At 44.8% G+C, this 23,740-nt stretch overlaps 1 protein-coding gene across 3 annotated transcripts; it reads right to left on the bottom strand.

Annotated features, from left to right (window-relative positions):
• Positions 1-419: 419 nt before the first annotated feature.
• On the bottom strand, positions 420-23,036 carry COQ7 (coenzyme Q7, hydroxylase). Of its 3 annotated transcripts, none has more exons than XM_040458935.1 (7): positions 22,929-23,036; positions 18,270-18,448; positions 16,727-16,841; positions 15,842-15,981; positions 15,092-15,160; positions 14,591-14,669; positions 420-438 (listed from the first exon to the last, which is right to left on the bottom strand). In XM_040458935.1, exons 1-6 carry the CDS (start codon positions 22,999-23,001, stop codon positions 14,592-14,594), a joined length of 654 nt encoding a protein of 217 aa, XP_040314869.1. In that variant the 5' UTR covers positions 23,002-23,036; the 3' UTR covers positions 420-438; position 14,591. The 3 variants fall into 3 exon arrangements, with proteins under 3 accessions (XP_040314869.1, XP_040314868.1, XP_040314866.1); XM_040458934.1 differs by lacking the exon at positions 420-438 and adding an exon at positions 8,512-8,681; XM_040458932.1 differs by lacking the exon at positions 420-438 and adding an exon at positions 12,513-13,760.
• Positions 23,037-23,740: the final 704 nt, after the last annotated feature.

Below are 23,740 nucleotides of genomic sequence, written 5' to 3'. Positions count from 1 at the left end.
CACACACACACACACACACACACACACACACACACACTTCCTAGATTTGGAAACTATTCTTTAATAGTTAAGCAATTTACTTAGATCTGCAAAAACAGACAACTTATATTCATTAAATAGCTACAGGGAAATTTCTATTGGAAGAAATGAGAATAAGATCAATGAGAAAATCTTAATAATTACCTATGTTTATTGAGGATTTACTATAAATACTAAGTAGTTTTTATGTTCATTGTGTTCCATAATCCTTACAATCCCTGTGAACCAAGGCATGTTTCTATCAACCCATTTTAGAGATAATGAGAGCAAGGTCTAGATCAGAGGTTACAAATGCTTTCTGTAAAGGGCCAGTAGATAAAAAACTAATGTTTGGTGGGCCATACGGATTCTGTTGCAGGTGTCAAAGTCTGTCTTTCTGGAGGGAAAGCAACCATAGACCTGTAAATGAAGGACAGGGCTGTGTTTCAATAAAAACTGATGTACAATAACAGCTAGATTTAGCTCCCTGACTGTAGTTCCCTGACCCCTGACCTACAACCTCATCAGGCTAGTGAAGTGGTTCATCTGGGATTTGAACTATACTTATATATACTTGTAATTCACTGTTCTGCATCTTTGCGTAGCCCCAGTATAGTAAGATTTTTCCATATTACAACAGATAGAGCCACCTCATTCTTTTTAATGGGTGCAGGGTCATCCCTGATATGGCTGAGTCTTAAGTTGTTTGGCTGGTCCCCTCCTAACAGATACTGAGATGGGTTACAGTCTTTTGCTGTTACAAATAGCGCTGCAGCAAAAATCCCTGTACATTTTGCACGTGTGGAACTGTGTCTTCAGAACAGATGCTGGAGTTCCAGCCATCATATCCACATCCCTCGTGGAAGCAAGATTTGGGGGAAGGGGAAAAACAAAAGCCAGTTTTAGCTCTTTGCCCCATTCCTTAAGAAGCTTTCCCAAAACCCCACCTAAGAACTTCTGCTTGTATTTTTCTGGCCCGAATATAGTCACGTGGGCACATCCTATTGCAATGTGGAGGGAGAGAATGCAGGCTGCACAGAGCCCAACGTGGAGACTGAGGCATCAGGTAAGAGATGACAGCGGCCAAAACTTGTGAAGAGGTGACAGGAATGCAGAGAAAATGGCAGGGGTTTGAATTTTTTTAAATATGATAACAACTTCCAAATACTCTCTAGCTTCACTGCCTAGAAATCAATACCAAAAGCAGCATCTCTTTTGTAAAGTGATTTATTCTTTCTCTCATCTCCGGTCATCTAGAACAAAAAGAAGGAAAGGGGGCGGAGGGAGAAAAGGCTTCCTGCTGTTGGATTCACTCAGCAGAGAATGGACAACCTCCCACCTCCCTCACCTGAGATGATCTCAGTCTGAGCGCCTCCCCTGGGCTCCCTTGGAAATGGGTGGACAACATGATACCCTACAGGACTCCAAGGAGACAGGGGTGGTCCAAGCTGTCCCTCCTTGCTGTGGCTTCTTAAGATACCCTTCCCTCAGAGGGGGACAAAGTATGAAGTGTGGGGGCACCTGGGTGGCTCATTCGGTGACTTTGGCTCAGGTCACGGTCTTGCAGTTCATGAGTTTAAGCCACACTTCAGGCTCTGCACTGCCAGAGCCTTGGAATTGTGTCTCCCCTTCTCTCTGCCCCTCCCCCACTTGCGCTCTCTCTCTCTCTCTCTCTCTCTCTCTCTCAAAATAAATAAAAATAAACTTAAAGGGGCGCCTGGGTGGCTCACTTGGTTGAGCGTCCAACTTTGGCTTAGGGTCATGATCTCGCAGTTTGTGGGTTCAGGCCCCACGTTGGGCTCTGTGCTGACAGCTCAGCCTGGAGCCTGCTTCCAATTCTGTGTCTTCGGCTCTCTCTGCCCCTCCCCTGCTCACAATCTGTCTCTCTCTCTCTCTCTCAACAATAAATAAATATAAATAAACTTAAAAAAAAAAAAGTAGGAAGTGTGAGGGGACTCTCAGTCTTGGCTGTCACCCAGGACACCCAGGGCACCTTTTTCCTCTCTCTCTGGAGGTATCCCCTGTCCTCCACCCATCTTTCCCTTACTCTGGGCCCTGTTTTGACTAATGGCATTTTGCAGAAAAATTGCAGATAATTTTTCTTCAGACACCATCTCATCACCTAACAAACACTTCACATTGTTAGCCACACCCTTCCTTATCCCCTTAATATGGAATTGCAAAATAAACCTTATTTCCACGTACTTTGATCGATACCTGTGACTTTCTATTTTCTAATTCTACGTACAAAGGCTCTCCAAATACCTCAAATATGTCCACGGTCCTGCTGAACCCTGAGTGAAGTCATTACAAAATGTTATGGATCTAAAAGGATTGGGGGAGGGGAGATCCTGGGTGGCTCATTCGGTTAAGTGTCAGACCCTTGATCTCAGCTCAGGTCTTGATCTCAGGGTCGTGAGTGCAAGCCCCAAACTGGGCTCCATGCTAGGCAGGGAGCCTCCCTAAAAATTAATTAATTAATTAATTAACTAATTAATAAAAAAATAAAAGGGTTGGGGGATGGTAATTCCAACGGAAGCCCTCTCTACCTGCCAAAGAAATGAGTTTGAAAGCAATTCAAGGAGGTAAAATCACAGATCTTGAGATTAATTCAGTATGGAGAGTGAGGCTGGAGATACAATCAAGGATGAATCTGGTGTCTAGTTTAGTCAACTGGGTGACTCTTTCAATCCCCAGCGGCTGCCACTCTATCTGGTACAGGGCAGATGTTAAATAAATGTTTACAAAAAAAATTTTCCCCGAAGCAACCACTTCCCTTGACTTGATTTCCTTATTTCTGTCCAATATTTTGCCTGTTTTCCCAGTCATTTCGCTTGAAACTCATCACTGACTCATCTTTTCTTTAGGTCCTGTGTTAGTCAGGGTTCTCCCGAGAAACAGAACCAAAAGGATCTACATATGCAGAAAAAAAGAGACTCATGTGATTCGGGACGCTGTTAAGTCCCAAGATCTGCCGTCTGTAAGCTGGAGACCCGGGAGGGCCAGGGGTTTAGCTCGAATCTGCAAAAGACCAAAGAGCTGATGTTCCAACGCAAGTCCTGAGTCAGGAAAAGACCAATGTCCCCATCCAGCAGTCAGGGAGAAGGGGTTCCCTCCTACTTTCAGGAGAGACAGGCTTTATGTTCTATCTAGGCCTTCGACTGATTAGATGAGGCTCACCCACATCAAGGAGAGCATACCGCTCTACTCAGTCTACCAATTCAAGTGTTAATCTCAACAAAAAAACACCCTCACAGAGACACCTAGAATCATCTTTAGCCAAACGTCTGGGCACCCTGTGGCCCAGTCAACTCAACACAAAAATTGACAAGTCCTTTCTGATTAGCCAACAAGTCCCACTCTTCTTCTGGAGAGGTGGTCTCTATGTGGTCAGGGTCCTGGCAGCAAAGAGAGGCACACTCAAAAGAGGCTAATACAGGGAGTTTATGATGGGACTATTCAGAAAGGCAAGGGTAGGATAAAGGAAACTTAGACTTGAGGGCTGGTCTACAGTCCCCTAGGGCCTACATCAGTCAGAAGCAACCGTGACCTCTGGGCCTGATGGAGCAGGCAGAGAGGATGTGCCAGGTGCGATTAAAAGCACTTGACGCTTATGACTTTTAAAAAAACCCACAATTTGGGGGCACCTGGGTGGCTCACTCAGTTGGGTGTCCAACTCTTGATTTAGGCTTGGGTTGTGGTTCATGGGACTGAGCCCCGTGTCCTGCTTGGGATTCTCTCTCTCTCTCTCCTCTCTCTCTGCCCCTCCCCTGCCTGTGCTTTCTATCTCTCTCAAAATAAATAAATAAACAATTTTAAAAATCCACAGATTTATTGAGATATAATTCACATATCCTACAATTCACCAATTTAAGTCGCAATTCAGTGTCTTCTATCCACTCACACAGTTGTGCAACCATCCCCACGGTCTTAGAACATACTTCTTACCCCCAAAAGAACCCTGAACCCCGTAGCCATCACCTCCCAACATCTCTGTTGCCCCAAACGGAGGCAATATTAATCTACTTTCTGTATCCATTGATTTGCCTACTTTGGATGTTTCATGTCAATGGAACCATAATTTGTGGTCCTTTGTGATTGACTTCTTCCACTTCGCATGTTGTTTTCAGGGTCGTCCGTGACAACACAGGTGCAATCGTTTTACAAGTGGGGAAATTAAGGCACAGAGAGGTTAGGTAACACCCACTAAGTAGCAGAGCAAGAATCCACACCCAGGTGTTGTGAACTGCTATGCTACTCTGCCTGCAACCACAGAGCTCTCACCCAGGTCCTCACCATGCTAAACGGGAGCACTATCCGAATGTCCTCCCACTGGTGTCAGTCCTCCCTGCTGTACGTAGTCCATCCTAAACCCGCTGCCCCATTTACCTTCACTCAAGTTTTGTCTCCATCATGACCCCCAGGGCTCAGGGATGTTTCTTCCCCAACATCCGTTCTCCCTCCTCCTGGTGAGGGAATTCTGACTTCCTTTGTGGAAACCACCCTTCCCCTACTCTTGGCCCATGTGGGTTGGGTGGAGGTGTCCCCACTACATTTGTTTCAAGAGCAACCACGTGACTGGAGGGGCACCTGGGCAGCTCAGTCCGTTAAACATCCGACTTTGGCCTCGGTCGTGATCTCATGGTTCACGAGTTCAAGCCCCACATTGGGCTCTGTGCTGACAGCTGGGAGCCTGGAGCTTCTTCAGATTCTGTGTCTCCCTCTTTCTCTGCCCCTCCCCCACTCGTGCTCTGTCTGGTCTCTCAAAAATAAATAAACATTTTTTAAAAAGCAACCATGTGACTAAGGATGGCCAATGAGAGCACCACAATCTCCTGGACCACAGTGATTGGCTGATGGTGAGGAGTGTGACCTGATGGGAGAAAAATGAGCCTAGAGGTGAGGGATGGTTGTGTGCTGTGGACTCTGGGAAAGCAAAGTTTTCTCTCTTCTGCAGAAGCTAGAGGAAGAGATCTTTCTAGTGGCTGGAGCAGTGTTAGGAGGTGATGCATGGAAGTGCTGCAGTAATTCTGCCGCCACACGTGGGGAGGGCCCCTGGCGGGTCATTGTGAGCCTGATATCGACACTGGAAAGCAGAGAGACGAGAGAGAAGCCAAGTATTTGGTTTGCGCTCCTGGATCAAACCATAGCTGAAGAGAACAACCTCTGGGTTTTTCATTTAGCAGAACTAATAGTTCCTTTTACAGCAGAGATGAGATGTTTTGGGTCTCTTCTAAATGTTATAAAACAGGACTGAAGTTCATGTTCTAAAGGTTTTGTTTTTGTTTGCTCCACAGTACTTACAATAATATGCTCCCTTAAAACCAAATAATTGAGATAATTATTCATGTAGTGGCCACGTCTTATTTAAGCATGTATACTACACAGGGCATCAGCAACCAAGGGCAACAGGTGGCATCTCCACACAGTGTTTCATTGTTTCAATAAGGCCAGTTGGAAGCTAGGCAGGGAAAACATCACACAAAGGCTGCTCCCCACCCCCACCCCCAGCAGAACGGGGAGCATCGCTCTTCACCATTGTTTCCACCTGATGAAGACCGTGTTTCCAGCTGTCATGGCACTGAATGGGCCGGAGAACACTGGAACTACAAGTCACATCTCAGCAGAAAACAGCGCAGGAAAGAAATGGAACAGAATGGAAATCCCGAATCAGCCCGGAAAAATAAAATGTAAAGCAGGGGAAAAGCGTCTATTCGGGAGCAGATTTAAAATCAAGCCCTTGGAATGAAACCACTGATTCTTAACCAGGCCTGCACATCAGAGCCCCTATGTGAGTTTTTAAAAGACATTTATCCCCCAGGCCAGCCGTGGAGCTCCTGCTTCTGGAAGGCTGGGTAGAACAGATGCACATTTGTTTTTAATCTCAGGGTTGACTCTGATGGAGCATGCCCAGTTAAGTGTTCCAGGATTAAGAGTTAGAAAATTCTGTATAGCCCTAGAAATGTAATCGACATTTTAAAAAAGGAAGAAAGTCGGTTAAGCGTCTAACTCTTGATTTCAGCTCAGGTCACGATCTCACTGTTCCTGAGTTGGGCTCCGTGCTGACAGCACAGAGCCAGCCTGCTGGGGATTCTCTCTCTCCCTCTCTCTCTCTCTCTCTCTCTCTCTCTGTCCCTCCCCTGCTCACAGGAGCACATGTATGCACATGGACTCTCTCTCTCAAAAATAAATGAATAATTTTTTTTTAAGGAACAAAGTCACATGAAGAGAAATTCTAAAGAAACAAAACACAGCAGCAAAAAATAAAAGCATTTTGAGGAAGAAGACTTGAGACACGGCCGCAGGTTAAATGTTGGCCAGGCTCATCCCAGGTTTGGGATGCAGATGCACAAGAGGACACTCAAAGGTTGACCCTCCTGCCTGACTTCATCCTTTCATCCAGAAGTTTCTGTAGAAGCCTCTTTTAGGCAAGAGGCTTGAGCAATGGAAACTTAAGTAAGGTAAAAGTGCCCCCAGTGACCACTGGGCTGAATGCTAACAGGCTCAGGAGGCGACCGCCTCAAAACATGCACGAGCCCTAGCTGACCAATGGGCTACTTCCAACTAGGCACAGGTACCAAAAAAGGAAAATTCCATACATTCCACACCTCCTCACCTCTCCTCCTTAACTCCAGCCTCCCCCCAACCCCCACCACTGCCTCTGGACTGACAGTCTGCTCTTTGCTCCCTTGCAATGTATTCAACAAACTTCTAGCTCTTGTATCTCCTTTGTTCTGCCTTGAGCAGAATTCTTTCACCGCCTGCACCTCAGGCCTCCGCCTCATTGGTCCCACCACAGTGTCTAGGTTGTTCATACTGAGATCAGGAAGATTGTTTGTCATTACTCGTAATTACTCGTGTCAATTCACTTTCTTCCACCTCATGCGTTCACATGGGCTTTTTTTTCTTTTAGCTAAGATTCATCTATCACACATTGGCGGAGGGCCAATGAGGTGTGCGAACAGCCCTTGACTTTAATAAGGTCACAACATGTTGGACAGATGTCAGGAAGGCAGGTAGTGACCACACGATGGTAGAATAAAGTACCAGGGCAAGAAGCTCAAGTATGGAGAGATAAGAGAGGGTGTGGGGTGATGTCACTTAAGAGATAAGCGGTTTTGGGGCGCCTGGGTGGCGCAGTCGGTTAAGCGTCTGACTTCAGCCAGGTCACGATCTCGTGGTCCGTGAGTTCGAGCCCCGCGCCAGGCTCTGGGCTGATGGCTCGGAGCCTGGAGCCTGTTTCCGATTCTGTGTCTCCCTCTCTCTCTGCCCCTCCCCCATTCATGCTCTGTCTCTCTCTGTCCCAAAAAATAAATAAACGTTGAAAAAAAAATTAAAAAAAAAAAGAGATAAGCGGTTTTGAAGGGCAAATGGCCTTCATCGGAAAAAGGGTGGATCGTACAAATGGGAGGAAGGTGTGTGTGACCAAGGTGTGTCCAGGGAGCAGCGTGAACTTTAGAATAAATATTCAACGCTGCCCCTTGGATACTGCTTGATGCTTGAAGCTGGTCTCTCCGTGTTTTACTCCTAGACAGAGACTAATCGTCCTGCCACGTTTCCCTCTCTCCCTTTCCTAAAGAAGAAAATGAATCATCCTCCCTGAATAAGGGATGCTCTCAAGTCAGTGGGCCAGAGCAGACTGGAACAGCCCTCCGTCTCCTGCAGTGTGCAAATGTGACAATCCATTCCCGTTCAACAGCGGAGATCAGGAGGTGGGACTACTGGGGCCCGATTATCACCACACGTAGCAATGACCTCGCCTTGCTCACCAGGCGTTGTCCCTGGGACATTCTGGACTGACTAGCAGGGCAGGCTGCGCGCCCGGACTCAGAACTCGGGGCGAGGGCGCCCTCTGGTGGCCGCAGGCGGGCGCCATGAGGCCCAGGACCTTCCATTGCCCTTGGCGCGCCAGGGAGCTGATCTTCCTACACGATCCCAGATCAAAGGACCTGTCGTGTTCTGTCACAGCCCTGCAGGGCTGCCATTTCGGGAGACAGGAGTGGGAGGAAGCACGTCCCCGAAGGCAAGAGGAGCCTTTTAAACCTTTGAAAATACATTCAGCAGGAAAGCGCCTTGTGCTCTGGCAGAGCCAGAAAAGAGCAGTTTTGTGGAAAGGTTTCTTTTGTTCCTCTCTGTTGGGAAAGGTCAAGTTTTCTTCTCCTCAAATCACTGGATCAAGAAGTTTTAAGGAGGGCCTTAAGGAGGCCCTGGGGTGAGGATTCAGACTTTTTATCACATTCTCAAAAAGTTTGGAATCTCCAAAAACGGGGAAGAACCCTGAGAGGTCTCTCCTCCTGAAATTCCATAGAACTATGTTCAAAGGTGGTCGCCTAAAGCATCAGAGGTCCCCCAATTTGGTGCTATTAATAGCCCAAACGTCCACCTGACAGAGGAAGAGAGGAAATTAGAAGCCAAGGGACCCGGTGGTTAAGTTCGAGGCTCTCCAGCACCTGCAGACTCTGTTTCCACCTCCTCCTCCATAAAAGGGGTGAGGAAAGTACCTGTTCTGAGGGGCGGTGGTGGGAATGCGGTGGGTGAAGCAGTTAGAGCAGTTGTGCAGGGTGGCAGGAGGCCAGTGTCGCGGTAGTGGTGGTGGCTTAGCGGGTCAGAGGGATGAGGTGGATCTATACATGCTGTCTTAGAAGGATGGCCAGCATAGGTCTCTAAAAGGAAAGCACAAACTGCAGATCAAGACACACAGTATCACTCTGCACAGGGAACACTACAAACCCAAAGGTGTACATGTATGAATAAAAGACTTATTTTTTTTTTAACATTTATTTATTTTTGAGAGAGCGTGAGCAGGGAAGGGGCAGAGAGGGAGACACAGAATCTGAAGCAGGCTCCAGGCTCTGAGCTGTCAGCACAGAGCTGGACGCAGGGCTCGAACTCATGAACAGGAGACCATGACCTGACCCAAAGTCGGATGCTTAACTGACTGAGCCACCCAGGTGCCCCTGAATAAGAGATGTTTTAAAACGAGTCTGGAAAGGTACACAATGAATTCTTAATAGTGGTTACTTCTAGAGATAGGTTTGGAAACAGTGTTTTTTGTCTGTGTTTTTTAACATATATGTAGTTTATATTGTTTCATTTCGAAGCAGCGATTTCTTTGGGAAGTGGGGGGGGGGGGAGAAAGAAAAAAATGTACTGTCTTATGTGACAGATTGCTAACAACTAATCATAAAGTAAGGCAAGGGGTCAGTTTCCTGAAAAGCAACAGTAGTCTGCAGAGAGATTCACTTGTCACTGCAAATACCTTTAGCACTATTGGAATATTTCACCATGTGGATGTGTGCATTTTTTTTTTTTTTTTACAGAAAGTTTTCATTTTTTAAAAATGGCAACTGAAAATTGTATTTAGTCCAGCAAAAATTTACTGAGTGTCAGGCACTGTGCTAAGCTGTGAAGGCATGAAAACGACTAACGTGGTCTCTGCCATCCAGGAGTTCACCGTCTAGTTCAGCTTCTCAAATCTAATGTGCTTAAGTGTCATGTATTGGTTAATTATTGCTGTACTTAACCAATTACCCCAAAACTCAGCAGCTGAAAACAAGAAACATTATCTAACATAGTTGCTGAGAGTCAGAAACTGAGGAGTGGCTTAGCTGGCTGATTCGGAATCCGGGTCCCTCATGATGTTGCAGTCAGGATGTCAGCAGGGGCTGCATCATCTGAAGGCACGACTGGGGCTGCAGGATTCACTCCCAAGATGGCACACATACGTGACTACTGGCATGTATGTTTTCCTAAATTGAGTGATCTCAGAGAGAAAGGTGAAAGCTGCAATGTCTTTTATGAGCCGGCAGCCTTGGCAGTCACACTCCATCATTTCTACCACTTGTTAGAAACAAGTCACTAAGTACAGCCCACATTCAAGGCAAGGGGAACAAGGCTCCACTGAACAGAGGAGTATCCAGGAATTTCTGGCCAGAGTAGAAAACCACCACATCTTGTCAAAATGCAGATTCTAATTCAGAAAGTCTGGGGAGGAGCCCTAAATTCTGCATTGCTAAAGTGTTGCCAGGTGATGCCACTAGCTGTTGGTCTGTGGACCACACTTTGAACAGCAAGGGAATCCAAGACATGCAAAGAACTATAGCTCAGGTTGCCTCTTTGGAACTATCCTGCTTGCAAGAATAACATCCTTTGTCCTCCTGGCATCATCTTTGGATGGTGTCCAATTTTGAAATCACATTTTCCCTGAAAGGTCAGAGCAGTAAAGTAAGGGAAAGACAAGATTACCTTGTTAATACACGAGGACAATCTGTAATGGAATTATAAACAATCCCGGGAGGATTCAGAAAATCTCTCTGGTCTTGTTCTGGAAGCTCTCAGAAGCATAAAACATCAGCCATCAGTTCTGAAGCAGGTGCTAAACAAACGGCAGCAAATCTGGGCTTTTAATAAGTATTGTACAAAATGTCTTTATATGACTAAGACTCCTGACTGCAATACTTACAGAATTAGCTTTGATATGGGAGGGCAAGAAACAGCAAGAGCATCTCAGAAGATTGAGGCTTCTACAGGCTACAGAAGGGTGGCACGTTAAGGAAATCGTTCCCCCATTCAACAGACTAGATTGAAATTGGCTTTCAAATACGGCATAAAACTATAAATAACTATAAATCGTCTATTTTTTATTGCTATGATTCACATTCCATAAAATTCACCATTTTAAAGTGTACAATTCAGCAGTTTTTAAAAATTTGTTCACAAGGTTGTACAGCCACCACCACCAGCTAATTCTAGAACATTCATCACCCCAAAAAGAAACTGTATCCAAAAGCAATTGGTCCTCGTGTCCCGCCATTCTTTACAACCCTAGGCAACCACTAGGTTATTTTCTGTCACTATGGATTTGCCTCTGCTGAACATTTTCATATACACAGAATCCTACAATCTTAGCCTTTTGTGTCTGGCTTCCTTCACTTAGCATTTTTTTTTTTTAATTGTGGTAAGCTATACATAACATCATTTAAACATTTTAAGTTTTTATTTATTTATTTTGAGAGACAGTGCAAATGGGAGGGGCACAGAGAGAGGGAGACAGAAAGAGAGAGAGAGAGAGAGAGAGAGAGAGAGAGAGAGAATCCCAAGCAGGATCCACAGTGTCAGCACAGAGCACGATGTGGGGCTTGAACTCATCAACTGTGAGATCATGACCTGAGCCAAAGTCATGAGTTGGACACTTAAGTGACTGAACCACCCAGGCATCCCTATCATTTAACCATTTTTATGTGTAGAGGTCAGTGTCAGTAAGTACATTCATACCACCATCTGCCTTCACTGTTTTCCTCTTTCCATTCTGAAACTTTGTACCCAAACATCATGTTTTGAAGGGTTTTTATGACCAGTTTATACTCTATAGTATGGATAGGCTACATGTTGCTCATCTACTTATCAGCTGGTGAACATTTGGATTGTTTCCACTTTTTGGCTATTATGAATAACGTTGCCACAATCATTCGTGAATATGTATTTGTTTGAATATATGCTGTCATTGCTTTGGGGTTTATACCTAGGAGAGGCGTCACCGTGTCACATGGTAACTCTGTATTTAACTGTCTGAGGAACTGCCAGACTGTTTTCCAAAGGGGGCTGCACCACTTCACGTGTCCATTGCAGTGTGTGCAGATCCAATTCCTCTACACCCTTGCCAACACGTTATTTTCCCCTATTTGAGCAGCACCACACTACCCACTGGCCACACTAGTGGTATCTCATTGTGGTTTTCCCTATGACTAATGATCTTACACCTCTTTTCAAATGCTAGTGGCCTGTGTCTTCTTTAAAGATGCATCTATTCAAATCCTTTGCCTATTTTTAATTGGGCTCTTATCGTTGAGTTGTTAAAGCGTTCTTTATATAGTCTAAATACAAATCCCTTATCCGATCTATGATTTGCAAACATTCTTGCTCATTCTTTGGGTTGTCTTTTACCTTCGTGATAGTATTCTTTGAAAGCACCAAAGTTTTTATTTTGATTAAGTCCAATCTATCTGTTTTTTTCTTTTGTTGCTTTATGCTTTTGGCATCCTATGCAGAAAACTAATCTAATCCACAGTCACACAGATTTACTCTTATGTCTTCTTCTATGTGTTTTAGCATTACCATTTAGATTTTTAATCCATTTGAGTTCATTTTTATATATATACTGTGAAGCAGGGGTCCAAACTCATTCTTTTGCATGTTTGTTAGTTTGTTTAATCATCAGCAAGAAGCATAGAGAATGGCCTTTTAAACATTAAAATAAATAGATAAAAGGGGTGCCTGGGTGGCTCAGTCAGTTGAGCATCCGACTTCAGCTCAGGTCATGATCTCACAGTTCATGACCTCAAGCCCTATGCTGGGCTTTGTACTGATAGCTCAGAGCCTGTTTTGGATTCTCTGTCTCCTTCTCTCTCTGCCCCTCCCCCACTTGTGCTCTCTCTCAAAAATAAACATTAAAAAATTTTTAAAAAGAGAATGGCCTTGAGTTTCTTGGTAGCGTCTTTTTTTTTTTTTTTTTTTTTTTCCCTTTTGGCTGGAAGATTTGGAGTTTTATAGCAAATCATATGGTATGGACCCAGAACCCAGGAGCCCAGCCTGGCCCAGTAGCATCTTTTCAATAAATCTGTACTGAATTTTGCTGCGAAGCATATAGTCTTGAATTCTTACATTACTGGTTATGTGAAAATGACTTCTAACAAGGGAGAGCTATTTCTTCATTCAATCCCAGTGAAGACTAGTGATCTAGTGATCACCTATTATGGGTCAGTGATTAAAACAAAGATTCCTGCCCTACAGAGAGCTTACACTCTTGCAGGGAGAAACAGACAAAAATAAATAACTAAATACATCATGTAATATGTCAGAAGGCGGTAAGTGTTGTGGGGAAAAACTGCAAGAGCTGAGCAAGTGGGATGAGGCAAGCAGTAGGCTGGGGTTTGCAGTTCTGGAAAAGGTGGTCAGGGAGGGCCTCCTTTAAAAGGTGACATCAATAGGGCACCTGGGTGCCTGGTTAAAAGGTGACATCAAGCAAAAATCCAAGAGCTGGTGAGGGATCTGGCCATGCAGATATACAGGAAGGAGCATTGCAGGCAGAAAGAGAAGCCACCGCAAATGCCCTAGGACAAGACGGTGCCTGGTATTTTGAGAAATGGCAAGGAGGCCAGTGTGGCTGGAGCAGACTGAGGAAGAAGGAAGTGGCCAGAGGACCAGATCATGCAGGTTCTTAGAGACCATTTTAGGGACTTTGACTTTTGTGCTGAGGAAAGTGGGATAAACCACTTGGGGGGGGGGGGCAGGTTCTGAGCTGAGCAACAGTAACAAGGTCTGGCTTCTGGTTCAAAGGATCACTCTGACTGCTGGGTTGAGAATGGATTGTGGGAGGCCAGGCAGGGCAGGAAGAATAGTTAGGAGGCTTCTGAAATAACCCAGCTGAGATGAGGGTGGTTGGGCCCTGAGTGGCAGCAGCTGAGGCAGCAAAAAGGATTTGGTAGAGTCTGCAGGATGTCCTGACTGACTGGATGGGGGTGTGATAAAAGCAGGTGTCAAAGGTGACTCCAGAGATTTTTTGGCCTGAGGACCAGAAGGATGGAGCGGCTATTAACTGTGATAAGGAAGGCCACTGGGGCGTCAGAATGGTGGGGTGGGGGTCGAGGAGTTCTGCTTGGGGCACGTGGAACTTGAGATTCTCTCTGACTTCCAAATGGAGGGGACCGGCTGGCAGGTGGATATTTGAAGATGAGAAAGCTGGGCTGAAACAGGAATGTGAAGGAATCAACCACAAGGCAGGATGAGATACCAAGAAAAAGATGACAGACAGAACAGGGCCAAGAACCACAGCCTGGGACCCTCTGGCACTGAAAAATCCAGAGAAGAGGAACAACAGCTAAGGAGGCCACTGGAAACAATGGAGACAATGACAGTCTTCCATTTAACGATGGATTTGACAGTCTTGCTTTGTCAATCTTCAACACCCTCACGTTTTAAATTACCTTTGGTTAGAAGTAAATTCAAATTTTTTTCCCCTTAAAGATTTCTGTTATTTTCTTTTTTTTTTTTTATTATTATTTTTTTTCAACATTTATTTATTTTTGGGACAGAGAGAGACAGAGCATGAACGGGGCAGGGGCAGAGAGAGAGGGAGACACAGAATTAGAAACAGGCTCCAGGCTCTGAGCCATCAGCCCAGAGCCCGACGCGGGGCTCGAACTCACGGAGCGCGAGATCGTGACCTGGCTGAAGTCGGATGCTTAACCGACTGCGCCACCCAGGCGCCCCTCTGTTATTTTCTTAATGATTCATTCTTGATATTTAAAAAAAAAAATTAACTATGCCCCAAACAAGCAGCAGCTTCGTCTGTTATTAACTGGAACAGACCTGGCCAACAGTCAGCCTTCTGGCATAAGGTGGCACAGGAGAAAAAAAAAAACCATCAATAGAGACTTTTATTAATGAAAAAAAAAAAAAAAACCTCTTGCAGTTTATTAACAAAATTCATATAATGACAATTGCACATTTCCTTTTCTGCCAATGCCCCTTGTTTAATTACTACCCTTTTTTATAGACAGAAAAGTGGACATACTTTAAAACCTTTCTGATAAATATATTGCCACACGGCATCCGGCCTGGATAACGCTCTTCAAAACAGCATATGCTGGAGCCTGTTGAAAACGACAATAAGCAAACAAAAGAAACATGTTCTATGTTCACTTGTAGCAGTAAGATATGGCCTGAAATGGCAGGGCTGCAGCTCTCTGGATAAGACATAAGATCTAAACATTTCTTTTAATTCAAAAGGTTGGGAAGCTTCCACTATTGCCAGAAAATCTGAATCATCTGGTTTCTCATCGGGAAGAGGAAAGAAGCTGCTAGGGGGAAATGATGAGAAAGGAAGCAAGAAATAAGACTTCCCATTGGGAGCAATGCTTTTGCCTGATTTTTTATCAAAGCACAGTATTGGTTTGCTATCTTTAGTGGTCACTATGAAATCTATTTTTCTGGAAACAAAAATTTTCCCGCCCTTTAATCTTCCAAATAAGGTGCCCAGGGCAGCACAAGCAAATAGTAAAGAGAGGTTCCCTACCAGCTGTGCGTCATGTTCAAGGCCTATGTCATGGTGCTCGAGCTCTTCATCCCGAAATTTCCTTATCACCTGGTTAAATACAAAGAAATCAAAGAAAATCAAAAGAAATCTGTTGTCCTATCTTCTTCTAGAGGCTAAAGCCTCATTCTACCATCTAAGATAGGGGTAGGCAAAGTTTTTCCTATAAAGGGAGAAAAAGTCAGTTCTTCAAGCTCCGCTGGCTGTATGGGCCTCTCCACAACTACTCAACTCCGCCAATGTTCGGGGAACAGCAGCCACAGACACATTAAAGAATGGGCGTGACTGTGTTGCAACAAAACTTAATTTACAGAAACAGGTGGTTGGCCCCAGGCCAGGGTTTACTAACCCCCAATTTACACTTGAAAAAAAATTAAACAGTTCCCTTATTTGTAATAGAAAATTACATGAAGATATCTATTGGTTAATTTATTTAAGCTGAAGTATTTGTGCTCACAGAATTGGCTCAGAATCTATCAATGATCCAGAAGTGGAGAGAATACAGTTGTGGGCTCAGGAGACATGACATGGCTTCTGGTCCCAGTTCTGCCCGAGCATGTGACCAGGGCACATGACTTGAGCTTTCTGTGTCTCTTGCCTATAGAATGAGGCACTCACCTAGGTTTCTAAGGCCATGTCATTCCCCAACTTGCTATTTTTTTTCCTTCCCACCAAGTTGCTTACCGACCCTTTTCACCCTTAGCGGCCTATTTCCAGAGTATATTCAAATACCTGAAGAAGTTCCTCATATTTTTCAGGATCCTCCTCCATCAACGTCCTGATCTGGTTGTTGTAGTGATGTGCTATAGACTCTTCCACAGCCACAGTGCAGGCCATTGCTCCCTCCTTCCCAAGCAGGGCGGTTCCCGCACCTGGAATTGTCAAATCCAGCACAGAAAAGGATGGGACAGACACTACACCGGTGCGGGAGATCGTGTCAGGTCAGGGTTCATCAACCGGAGCACTACAGGCTCTAGGGCTCAGTAATTCCTTGTTGTGGGGGCCATCCTGTGCACTGGAGGATACTTTAGCAGCGTCCCTGGCCTCTACCCACTAGAGGCCAGAAACACCCCTGATTGTGACAACCAAAAATGTCTCCAGACACTGCCAAGCGTTCTTAGGAGCAACCTGCCCCCAGTGAAAATTGCTGTTTTAGGTGGTACCAGGTCACACTATCAAATCCTGAATCACAGAGTAAGAATGCTATTCTCTTTTCCATGTTCTTTTTAACCCTCTGATTATGGCAGGAAGAAAGTCCTCATCTGGGGTGAGTACATCTTTATTTCTTTCCCAACATTTACTCTTCTCCCTTTTTAAGAGTGAGCAGGTCTTAGAACCTTTGTCAGGAAACATCATCGGGCTACAACTGAATTGCTCTAGCTTTTTTCCTCCTCCGATGTGTTTGTTTTTACTGTACTTTCTATTTATAAAACCACTGATTTAAATCCATAAATATTTAAATAAATTTAAGCCAAAAAAAAAAGTCAATTTAACTTTAAGAAATATTAAGTCAACAAAAAGGTTGTAAGAGGACACAGAAAGAACTGTGGATTCAGTACTTTAACGATGTAATCGCCCCAGATCCCTAAGCTCAAGCAAGCTCTTCTGGACACATACCCAGTGCAAACCCCACCACGTTCCAGAAGGGCATCAGAATGGTGGGCCGCACCCTAAATGCAACCATCAACTCGTTGAACTTTTTCAAGTGGTCCTTTTCTTGATCCCACATTTTCTGTAAGAAAAACATAAAAATACATGCAAGCATTACTCAGAGACCACCTGCTACATGCCAAGGAAGCTCCATGCCCTGTCCTTGTGGGAGACAGGAAGCACAAGGGAGATGGAGGAAGAATGAGAACCGCTATTTCTCCCCTTCCCCTTCAATCACCCAAGGAAAAAGTGAAGCATCGGACTAAAAAGCATCTTGGATATGGAGAAGAGAGTGCCAGCAAACCAGGAGAAGAGCCATTATTTCCATTCTAGGTTAGCGGGCCATGAACCATGGCTCCAGAAGTTCTGAGACCTGCATGTGCCTTTTGTGTTTTAATGTTTATTTTTTTTTTGAGAGAGACAGACAGAATGCGAGCAGGGGAGGGGCAGAGAGAGAGGGAGACACAGAATCTAAAGCAGACTCCAGGCTCTGAGCTGTCAGCACAGAGCCCGATGCAGGACTCGAACTCACAAACTGCGAGATCATGACCTGAGCCAAAGTCAGTTGCTTAACTGACTGAGCCACCCAGGTGCCCCAACACATGCCTCTTTAAGGACAAGGTCCACACTAAAGAGAAATGAGATGCTGAGCCCACTCCGCAATTAGGAGAGCAGAGAATCACCGATTGTATAATTTCCTTCTAGAATACTAGAAGTATCATTTACATCAAAGGATTAAGTGGGAAAAACAAAAGAGCTAACACTTAGCTGGCACATCCTAAGTGCCAGGTGCTATCAAACAGATTTATGAAGGCAATTCATGTAATTTGCACTAATTGTCATTATCCCCATTACACAGATAAAGTGAGGCACAGAGAGGTTAAGTAACTTGCCCAAGGGCTCACAGCAGGCAATTTAACTTGTGCTGAGTGTCTGTTACATGCCAGACATGGTGTTAGCTGCTCTATGCCAGCTCATTTATTCCTCACGAAAACCCAATGAGGTAGGTATTATCAGCTCATTTTGCAAATGTAGAAATAGAGACCCAGAGAGGTCATGTAACTTCCCCAAGGTCACAGAAGTAGGAGGTGGAAGAAAGCTGGAATGTGAATCTGTGTCTTTGTGACTACAGAGCCCAGGCCCCTCCCTCTGCCTCTCAGTATAAAATATAAAATATCTCCACTGGGAACAGGATCACAACCTCTCAGCAACTGGTGCTTTTACCTCATGTGATGATTCTCAAACATTTTTAATTGCCCACCCCACAGTGAAATTTTAATACTTCAGATATACCATATATCTGTTTATGTACTATATGTCTCTACTTAATACATACAAATAATAATATACTTTTCCCTCCCCTGACCCCACCTTAGTAACCAATTTTTGTTCTCTTGGGGACAGTACCTCCCTTGACAGTGCATGATGTAATGTGATTCATGACTTGAAGGCCCTTGGATCCCCACACTATTCAGTGAGGCCAGCCTGAGAGGGATAACAGAGCACCCACCTGAATGACTGGCCCGACACTTGTCCGACCCAGGACGGCCATCTGCCCTGCGTAGATTCGGTTCGCTCCATATTCACCTGCATGATCCACCCGGATTATTCGATCCACAGCTGCCCAATTGATATTGTCTAAGGTCATTCCTGAACTGTAAAATCTGACACTGATTCTTCTTCCATAAGCTGCAATGCAAATGTTTATTCTTCATTACTTTCGGGTAAAACAGATGTTTCCTTTTACAGACAGAAGAAAGGGGTACCTTGGAACTAAGGTCACAGATGACTTCCTCGTAGGAAGGATATCTCCATAAATGTATTCTGTTAAACCTGTAGTTTTGTTACTTTAAAAAATTTTTTTTAATTTTTTTTTTTTAACGTTCATTCATCATTGAGAGACACAGAGACACAGAGCATGAACAGGGGAGGGGCCGAGAATGGAGAGACACAGAATCTGAAGCAGGCTCCAGGCTCCGAGCTGTCAGCACAGAGCCCAACGCGGGGCTCGAACTCACAAACTGCGAGATCATGACCTGAGCCGAAGTCGGATGCTTAACCGACTGAGCCACCCAGGCGCCCCATAGTTTCGTTACTTTTTAAAGTAGGCTCCATGCCCAACATGGGGCTTGAACTCAGATCAAGAGTTGCATGCTCTACTGACTGAGCCAGCCAGCCCCCACCTCCTTTTAAAAGTGAATTAATTACCAACACTTAAAACATAGAGTTTACCTAAAGATCTGATTCTTCTGGCTTCATGTTAAACATAAAGATCTGGAAATACTGAGCCTGTCTTTTCATCAGGCAGTGACCTCTAGATGAGCATGCTTCTCCAGTTCACCTCCCCTCAGGCCTCTTCGTTCCCAATGCCGGCTGCACAAGAACTCCAAGGGAGCTGTCAAAACCATGGATGTTCCTCCCCAGTCAATCCCCGGGGTGGGGAGAGGAAGCAGCAATATTTTTAAAAAGTTCTGTGCAGCCAAGGTTGAGAACTATAGATTTAAGTTCTCTCAAAACACACATGGGCATTGGATTTTGAGAGCAGAGCCTTACACCTTGAGTTTCATCTCCTTATGGTACATCATCAGTTCAACTGAACTCGTGTCTTCAAAATGTAAATTCTTCAAGATAGATTAAATTTTGTCTTGAAAAAAATCTCCTAAGAGGGGTGCCCGGGTGGCTCAGTCAGTTAACCATCTGACTCTTGGTTTCGGCTCAGGTCATGATCTCATGGTTTGTGGGATCTCATGTGTTGGAATTTTTGGGATTCTTTCTCTCCCTCCCTGCCCCTCCGCCGCTCACATTCTCTTTTTCTCTCTCAAAATAAATGAAATAAACTTAAAAAAGATCTCCTAATCGTTAACGCCTTGATTGTACTCTCTGAGCCTTGCATTAAGGCATCCCCAAAGTTTTTTCCCCTAAGAGCCTTCCAGTGTGTTGTTATGTGTATAAGATGTTATCAGCTCTTTTTGTAGATATGAAAATGTGGACCCCATGGACGCAGCTGTCATGTGAACTTTGACTTGTACTGGTATCATCTTGAGATGTGTCTTAAGGCTCTTATGCATGACTACCATATCTTTAACACATACTTCTATTCATTTAGGCTAACTTCAACACCCTGAAAATGTGTGCAAAACTTCACTTTTTTTTATTAAAAAAGGTTTGAGTGCTTTGGACACAGGTGATGGGGTAGGTCTGCTGAAATCTGAGTGATTCTGTATTCTGGGGTTTTAAATGCCTCACTAAACAAAGGAGCAAGGATATGGGGGTCTGAGGCCTGGTGACCCAGCTCTAATCCACTCTTCTGCAGGACCTGCTCCATCTCACTGTGCCTGCTTGACTCAAGAAACTGGATGGAGTCCAGGAACTGGACACCAAAAACTAGATGGAGTGCAAGTTCTGCTGAGTGTAATGTACCACTCGGATCTGTGCTATCAGACAGTGGGTCACTGTGGTCCAGTTTTTGTGATTTCTTATTATTTTATTATCATTTTTAAAAATGTATTTATTTTGAGAGAGAGAGAGAGAGAGAGAGAGAGAGAGAGAGAGAGTGAGCAGGGGAGGGGCAGAGAGCGAATCCCAAGCAAGCTTTGCACTATCATTGCAGAGCCCGACATGCGGCTCAAACTCACAAACCGTGAGATCATGACCTGAGCTGAAATCAGGAATCAGATGCTTAACTGAGACACCCAGGTGCCCCCATGACCATGTTCTCCTATGGAGAACAATTTGACACATTTGAGAAAGTCAGGGTTGCCTGTCCAAAGTTTTCTCCTCCAGGTCCAAGGACTGATGCTCCCATGAATCTTACCTCCTTACAGAAATAGGACTCCTAGGAATTGGAATAGAAAACAATGAGCTGGCTCTGCCTCTCAAGATAATCTTGTTTGCTTGTTCTTTCATTTGTTACTCACATCCCAAAACATGTTAATAGGAAAGAACTTACAGCCCAGGACTCGTTTTTTAAAAACACATTTCACGAGAAATAGCAAGGGGCTGAGTACACAGGATGAGTGTAAACACACAGCTGACTTCTGATGGGCAGGACTGTATTTGCACTAAAAACATACCTCACAGTTCCCCAGCACTGCACTTTTCCAGGCTCAGGCACCTAATAAATGATTTTTTGTGGGGTGTGTGGAGGATTGGGTTGTATTATTTGCCATTTTTATCTTTTCACAATCTCTGTAAGGTATCTTTAAAAAGTATGGGATGAACCAAAGAAGGAGCACAGAGCTAGAGCCAGAAACTGTGTCCTGTTTTTTGTTTTTTTTTTTTTAAGTTTACTTATTTATTTTGAGGGAGAGCAAGCGAGTAGGGGAGGGGCACAGAGAGAATTGCAAGCAGGCTCCACACCAGCAGAGCTGAGCCTGACATGGGGCTCGAACCCACGAACCATGTGAGATCATGACCTGAACTGAAACCAATAGCTGGACACTTAACCAACTGAGCCACCAAGGCACCGTATACATGTTCTATTCTCTAACACTAACCTTGGACAAATCAAAATTGCCATTTCTTACATATAAAATTGGCAATAATCAGGTTTTTTCCTTTTTAAGGAAACCTACAATAGTAACACTTTGCTTACTGAATTATCATGAAGATAAAATGAGATACAGGAAGCAAAGTAACTTTATAAGTGATAAAGAATGATTTTTATTGTTATGCTCATTGGCTCAACAAAGGAGCATTAAAAGTCATGTTTAAAAATCCTGAGTTTTGCCTGCATTGTCACACACTTTAAAATTGCGAAAAAATAAAGTTGAGGCCCTGTGCTAGAAGCTCTCAAATGTATCATTTTAAGTTAGTGCTTTCCCACAGTGTGAAAAATCTAATAATGATGGTACCTAGGAGATTTAAAGTAGTATACAGGAAGATCTTAAGTGGCTTATGAACATGCATTTAATAACACCCACGTAGTTAAGAGTTACTCTCTTTTAAATTCTTTTGCAATCCCTTTGATTTCATCAAGGAGAATGTCTCAGTTTACAAATACCTTCCTAATACTTGCTAATCTTTTTTTTTCCCCCCACCCAGAAAGACTGTTGGGGGTTCCGGGGTTCAAGTCTTGGTAGGCAATAGTATCTAATACAATGTACTTTTTGGTTTTAACCCATTCATTTTTTGATTACTCTATTTGGGCCAGGCAATACTTGGTTTTCCGTCTTCACCATAAGAACTTAGCTTCCGTGAAATTATTTAATTTAAAAATGGAACACACTGACGTGCTCAGTCGGTTGAGCATCCTGACTCTGGCTCAGGTTATGATCTCTCGGGTTGGTGAGTTGGAGCCCCACCACTCGGCTCACTGCTGTGAGACTGTCAGCTCAGAGCCCGCTACGGATCCTCTGTCCTCTTCTCTCTGTCCCTCCCCCGACTGTGCTCTCCTCCCCCCATAAAAATAAATATTTTTAAAAGATGGAACACGGTTATAGAAAAAACACATTCGGTAATCAAAAGTACAAGTGGTATTGCTAAAAGGTAAAAATCTTCAGGTGGTATACGAACGACTTAACTTTCAGAAAACGACTTCACAATTTTCTGAGGCAGCTCTGATGAAAAGAGGATAGGAGAAGGACCCAGGATCCTAACTCATCTCCCTACTCCAAACTCTATGCCCCTTCCACTACCCAGGTGCTTCTCAAACTTTCTAGTACATGCAAGACATTCGAAGGTCTAGCTAAACTACAGACAATGCGACCCTGTAAGTCAGGAGTGGGACCTGCACTTCTAACAAGCCCACGCGGCAGGTCGCGCGACTACTTTGCCTAGCAGGGCTCCTAAAGAAGGCTATGATGACGCCCATAGACACTGAACTTGCAAGGTCTCCCTCCACCTGTCCTCAGCCTGGAATGCCGACGACACCGGCAGTGACGGCCCGTCAGAGGTGTACAATTATGTCATTCCCCCGCGTGCCGACTGCGAGCGGACACTCCAGAGCGCCCCAGCCGAAAACCACGCCCTCCCGCCCCACATTCCCCCAGAGCACCACAAACTCCGCCCTTCCTGTCAGCGGTCCGAGTTTCCCATTTCGCAGTCGCGCGCCGTCGCAGCCCTATGACGTCTACGACGTCTGCCCCGTGACCTCTCCGGCCCAAGTAACAGGCGAAAATTCCCTGGTTCGGCGGTTTAGCGCGCTTATGCGGCCGCGCTGGTTCTTTACCTGGGAGAGGCCGCAGGGCGCCCGTGCGCAGCCGCCACAGGGAGCGAACCGCCGCCGCCCCCGCGCAGCTCATTGCTGTGACAAGGTAACCGCTGCCCTGAGCGCAACGGCCAAACGTGCACTCAGCGCAGACTGATGACGCATAGCAGACGTAAGACAGACACTGCCCGCCCTGGCAGCGGTGGGAACGCCCCTAGGCCCCTGCTTCCATTCGATTGGTTGGAAAGGGTAAAGGAAAAGATGATATTGGGTATGATCACCATCAATCACTCAGGAGTCCGACGTTTCTAAAGGAGACTTGGGTTGCTAGGGAGTTGAGGATGCTAAATTGCTTTTCCCAAGATGCCGCCTGGGTAAATTCATGGGAAAGAGGACCAAGAGGGAACTCTTTATTGTCACAGCTGTTGTACTTTCTGTTTTACCAGCATGGAAGGAGAGTTTTCCCTATGTGTATCCCACATCCTGCATCCACTTGTATAAGTTGCGTGACTAAATGAAATTCACCGTATGGTCAATAGTGTCTCTAGGTGATGGTTCTAACGGCCCACTTAAATTCTTACGTTTTTTTCTCTTATTTTAGGTTTTGTGTAGAGAACATGGCTTTTGTTTCGTTGTTGGTCTCCACTTTACGGTTGGTGTGTATCTCTATTGATGCATTGTTTTGAGAGGTGTGGGGTGGGGAGAAGGAGATTTAGCAACGCATATCATGCTTTTGAAAGTGAATGCCCAATGTGTGCGTGCAGGCTCATCAATTTTGGCAAATGTACCACTCCGGTGGGGGCATGTTGGGAATGCGGAGGTGCTATGCATGT

This window comes from Herpailurus yagouaroundi, unplaced genomic scaffold (assembly GCF_014898765.1).
Source record: "Herpailurus yagouaroundi ecotype Mexico unplaced genomic scaffold, PumYag 222, whole genome shotgun sequence".
Lineage (NCBI taxonomy): Eukaryota > Metazoa > Chordata > Mammalia > Carnivora > Felidae > Herpailurus > Herpailurus yagouaroundi.
This window is presented reverse-complemented; position numbering and strand designations above follow the sequence as displayed.

Excerpts from the sequence above, each read along its gene's own strand:
- COQ7 (XM_040458935.1), bottom strand. The coding sequence starts at position 23,001 with ATGAGCTGCGCGGGGGCGGCGGCGGTTCGCTCCCTGTGGCGGCTGCGC. Across the intron at positions 18,449-22,928 it reads CGCCCTGCGGCCTCTCCCAG|CTTATGGAAGAAGAATCAGT; the intron begins GTAAAGAACCAG and ends TTTGCATTGCAG. Across the intron at positions 15,982-16,726 it reads CGTGGTGGGGTTTGCACTGG|GTGCGGGAACCGCCCTGCTT; the intron begins GTATGTGTCCAG and ends TGACAATTCCAG.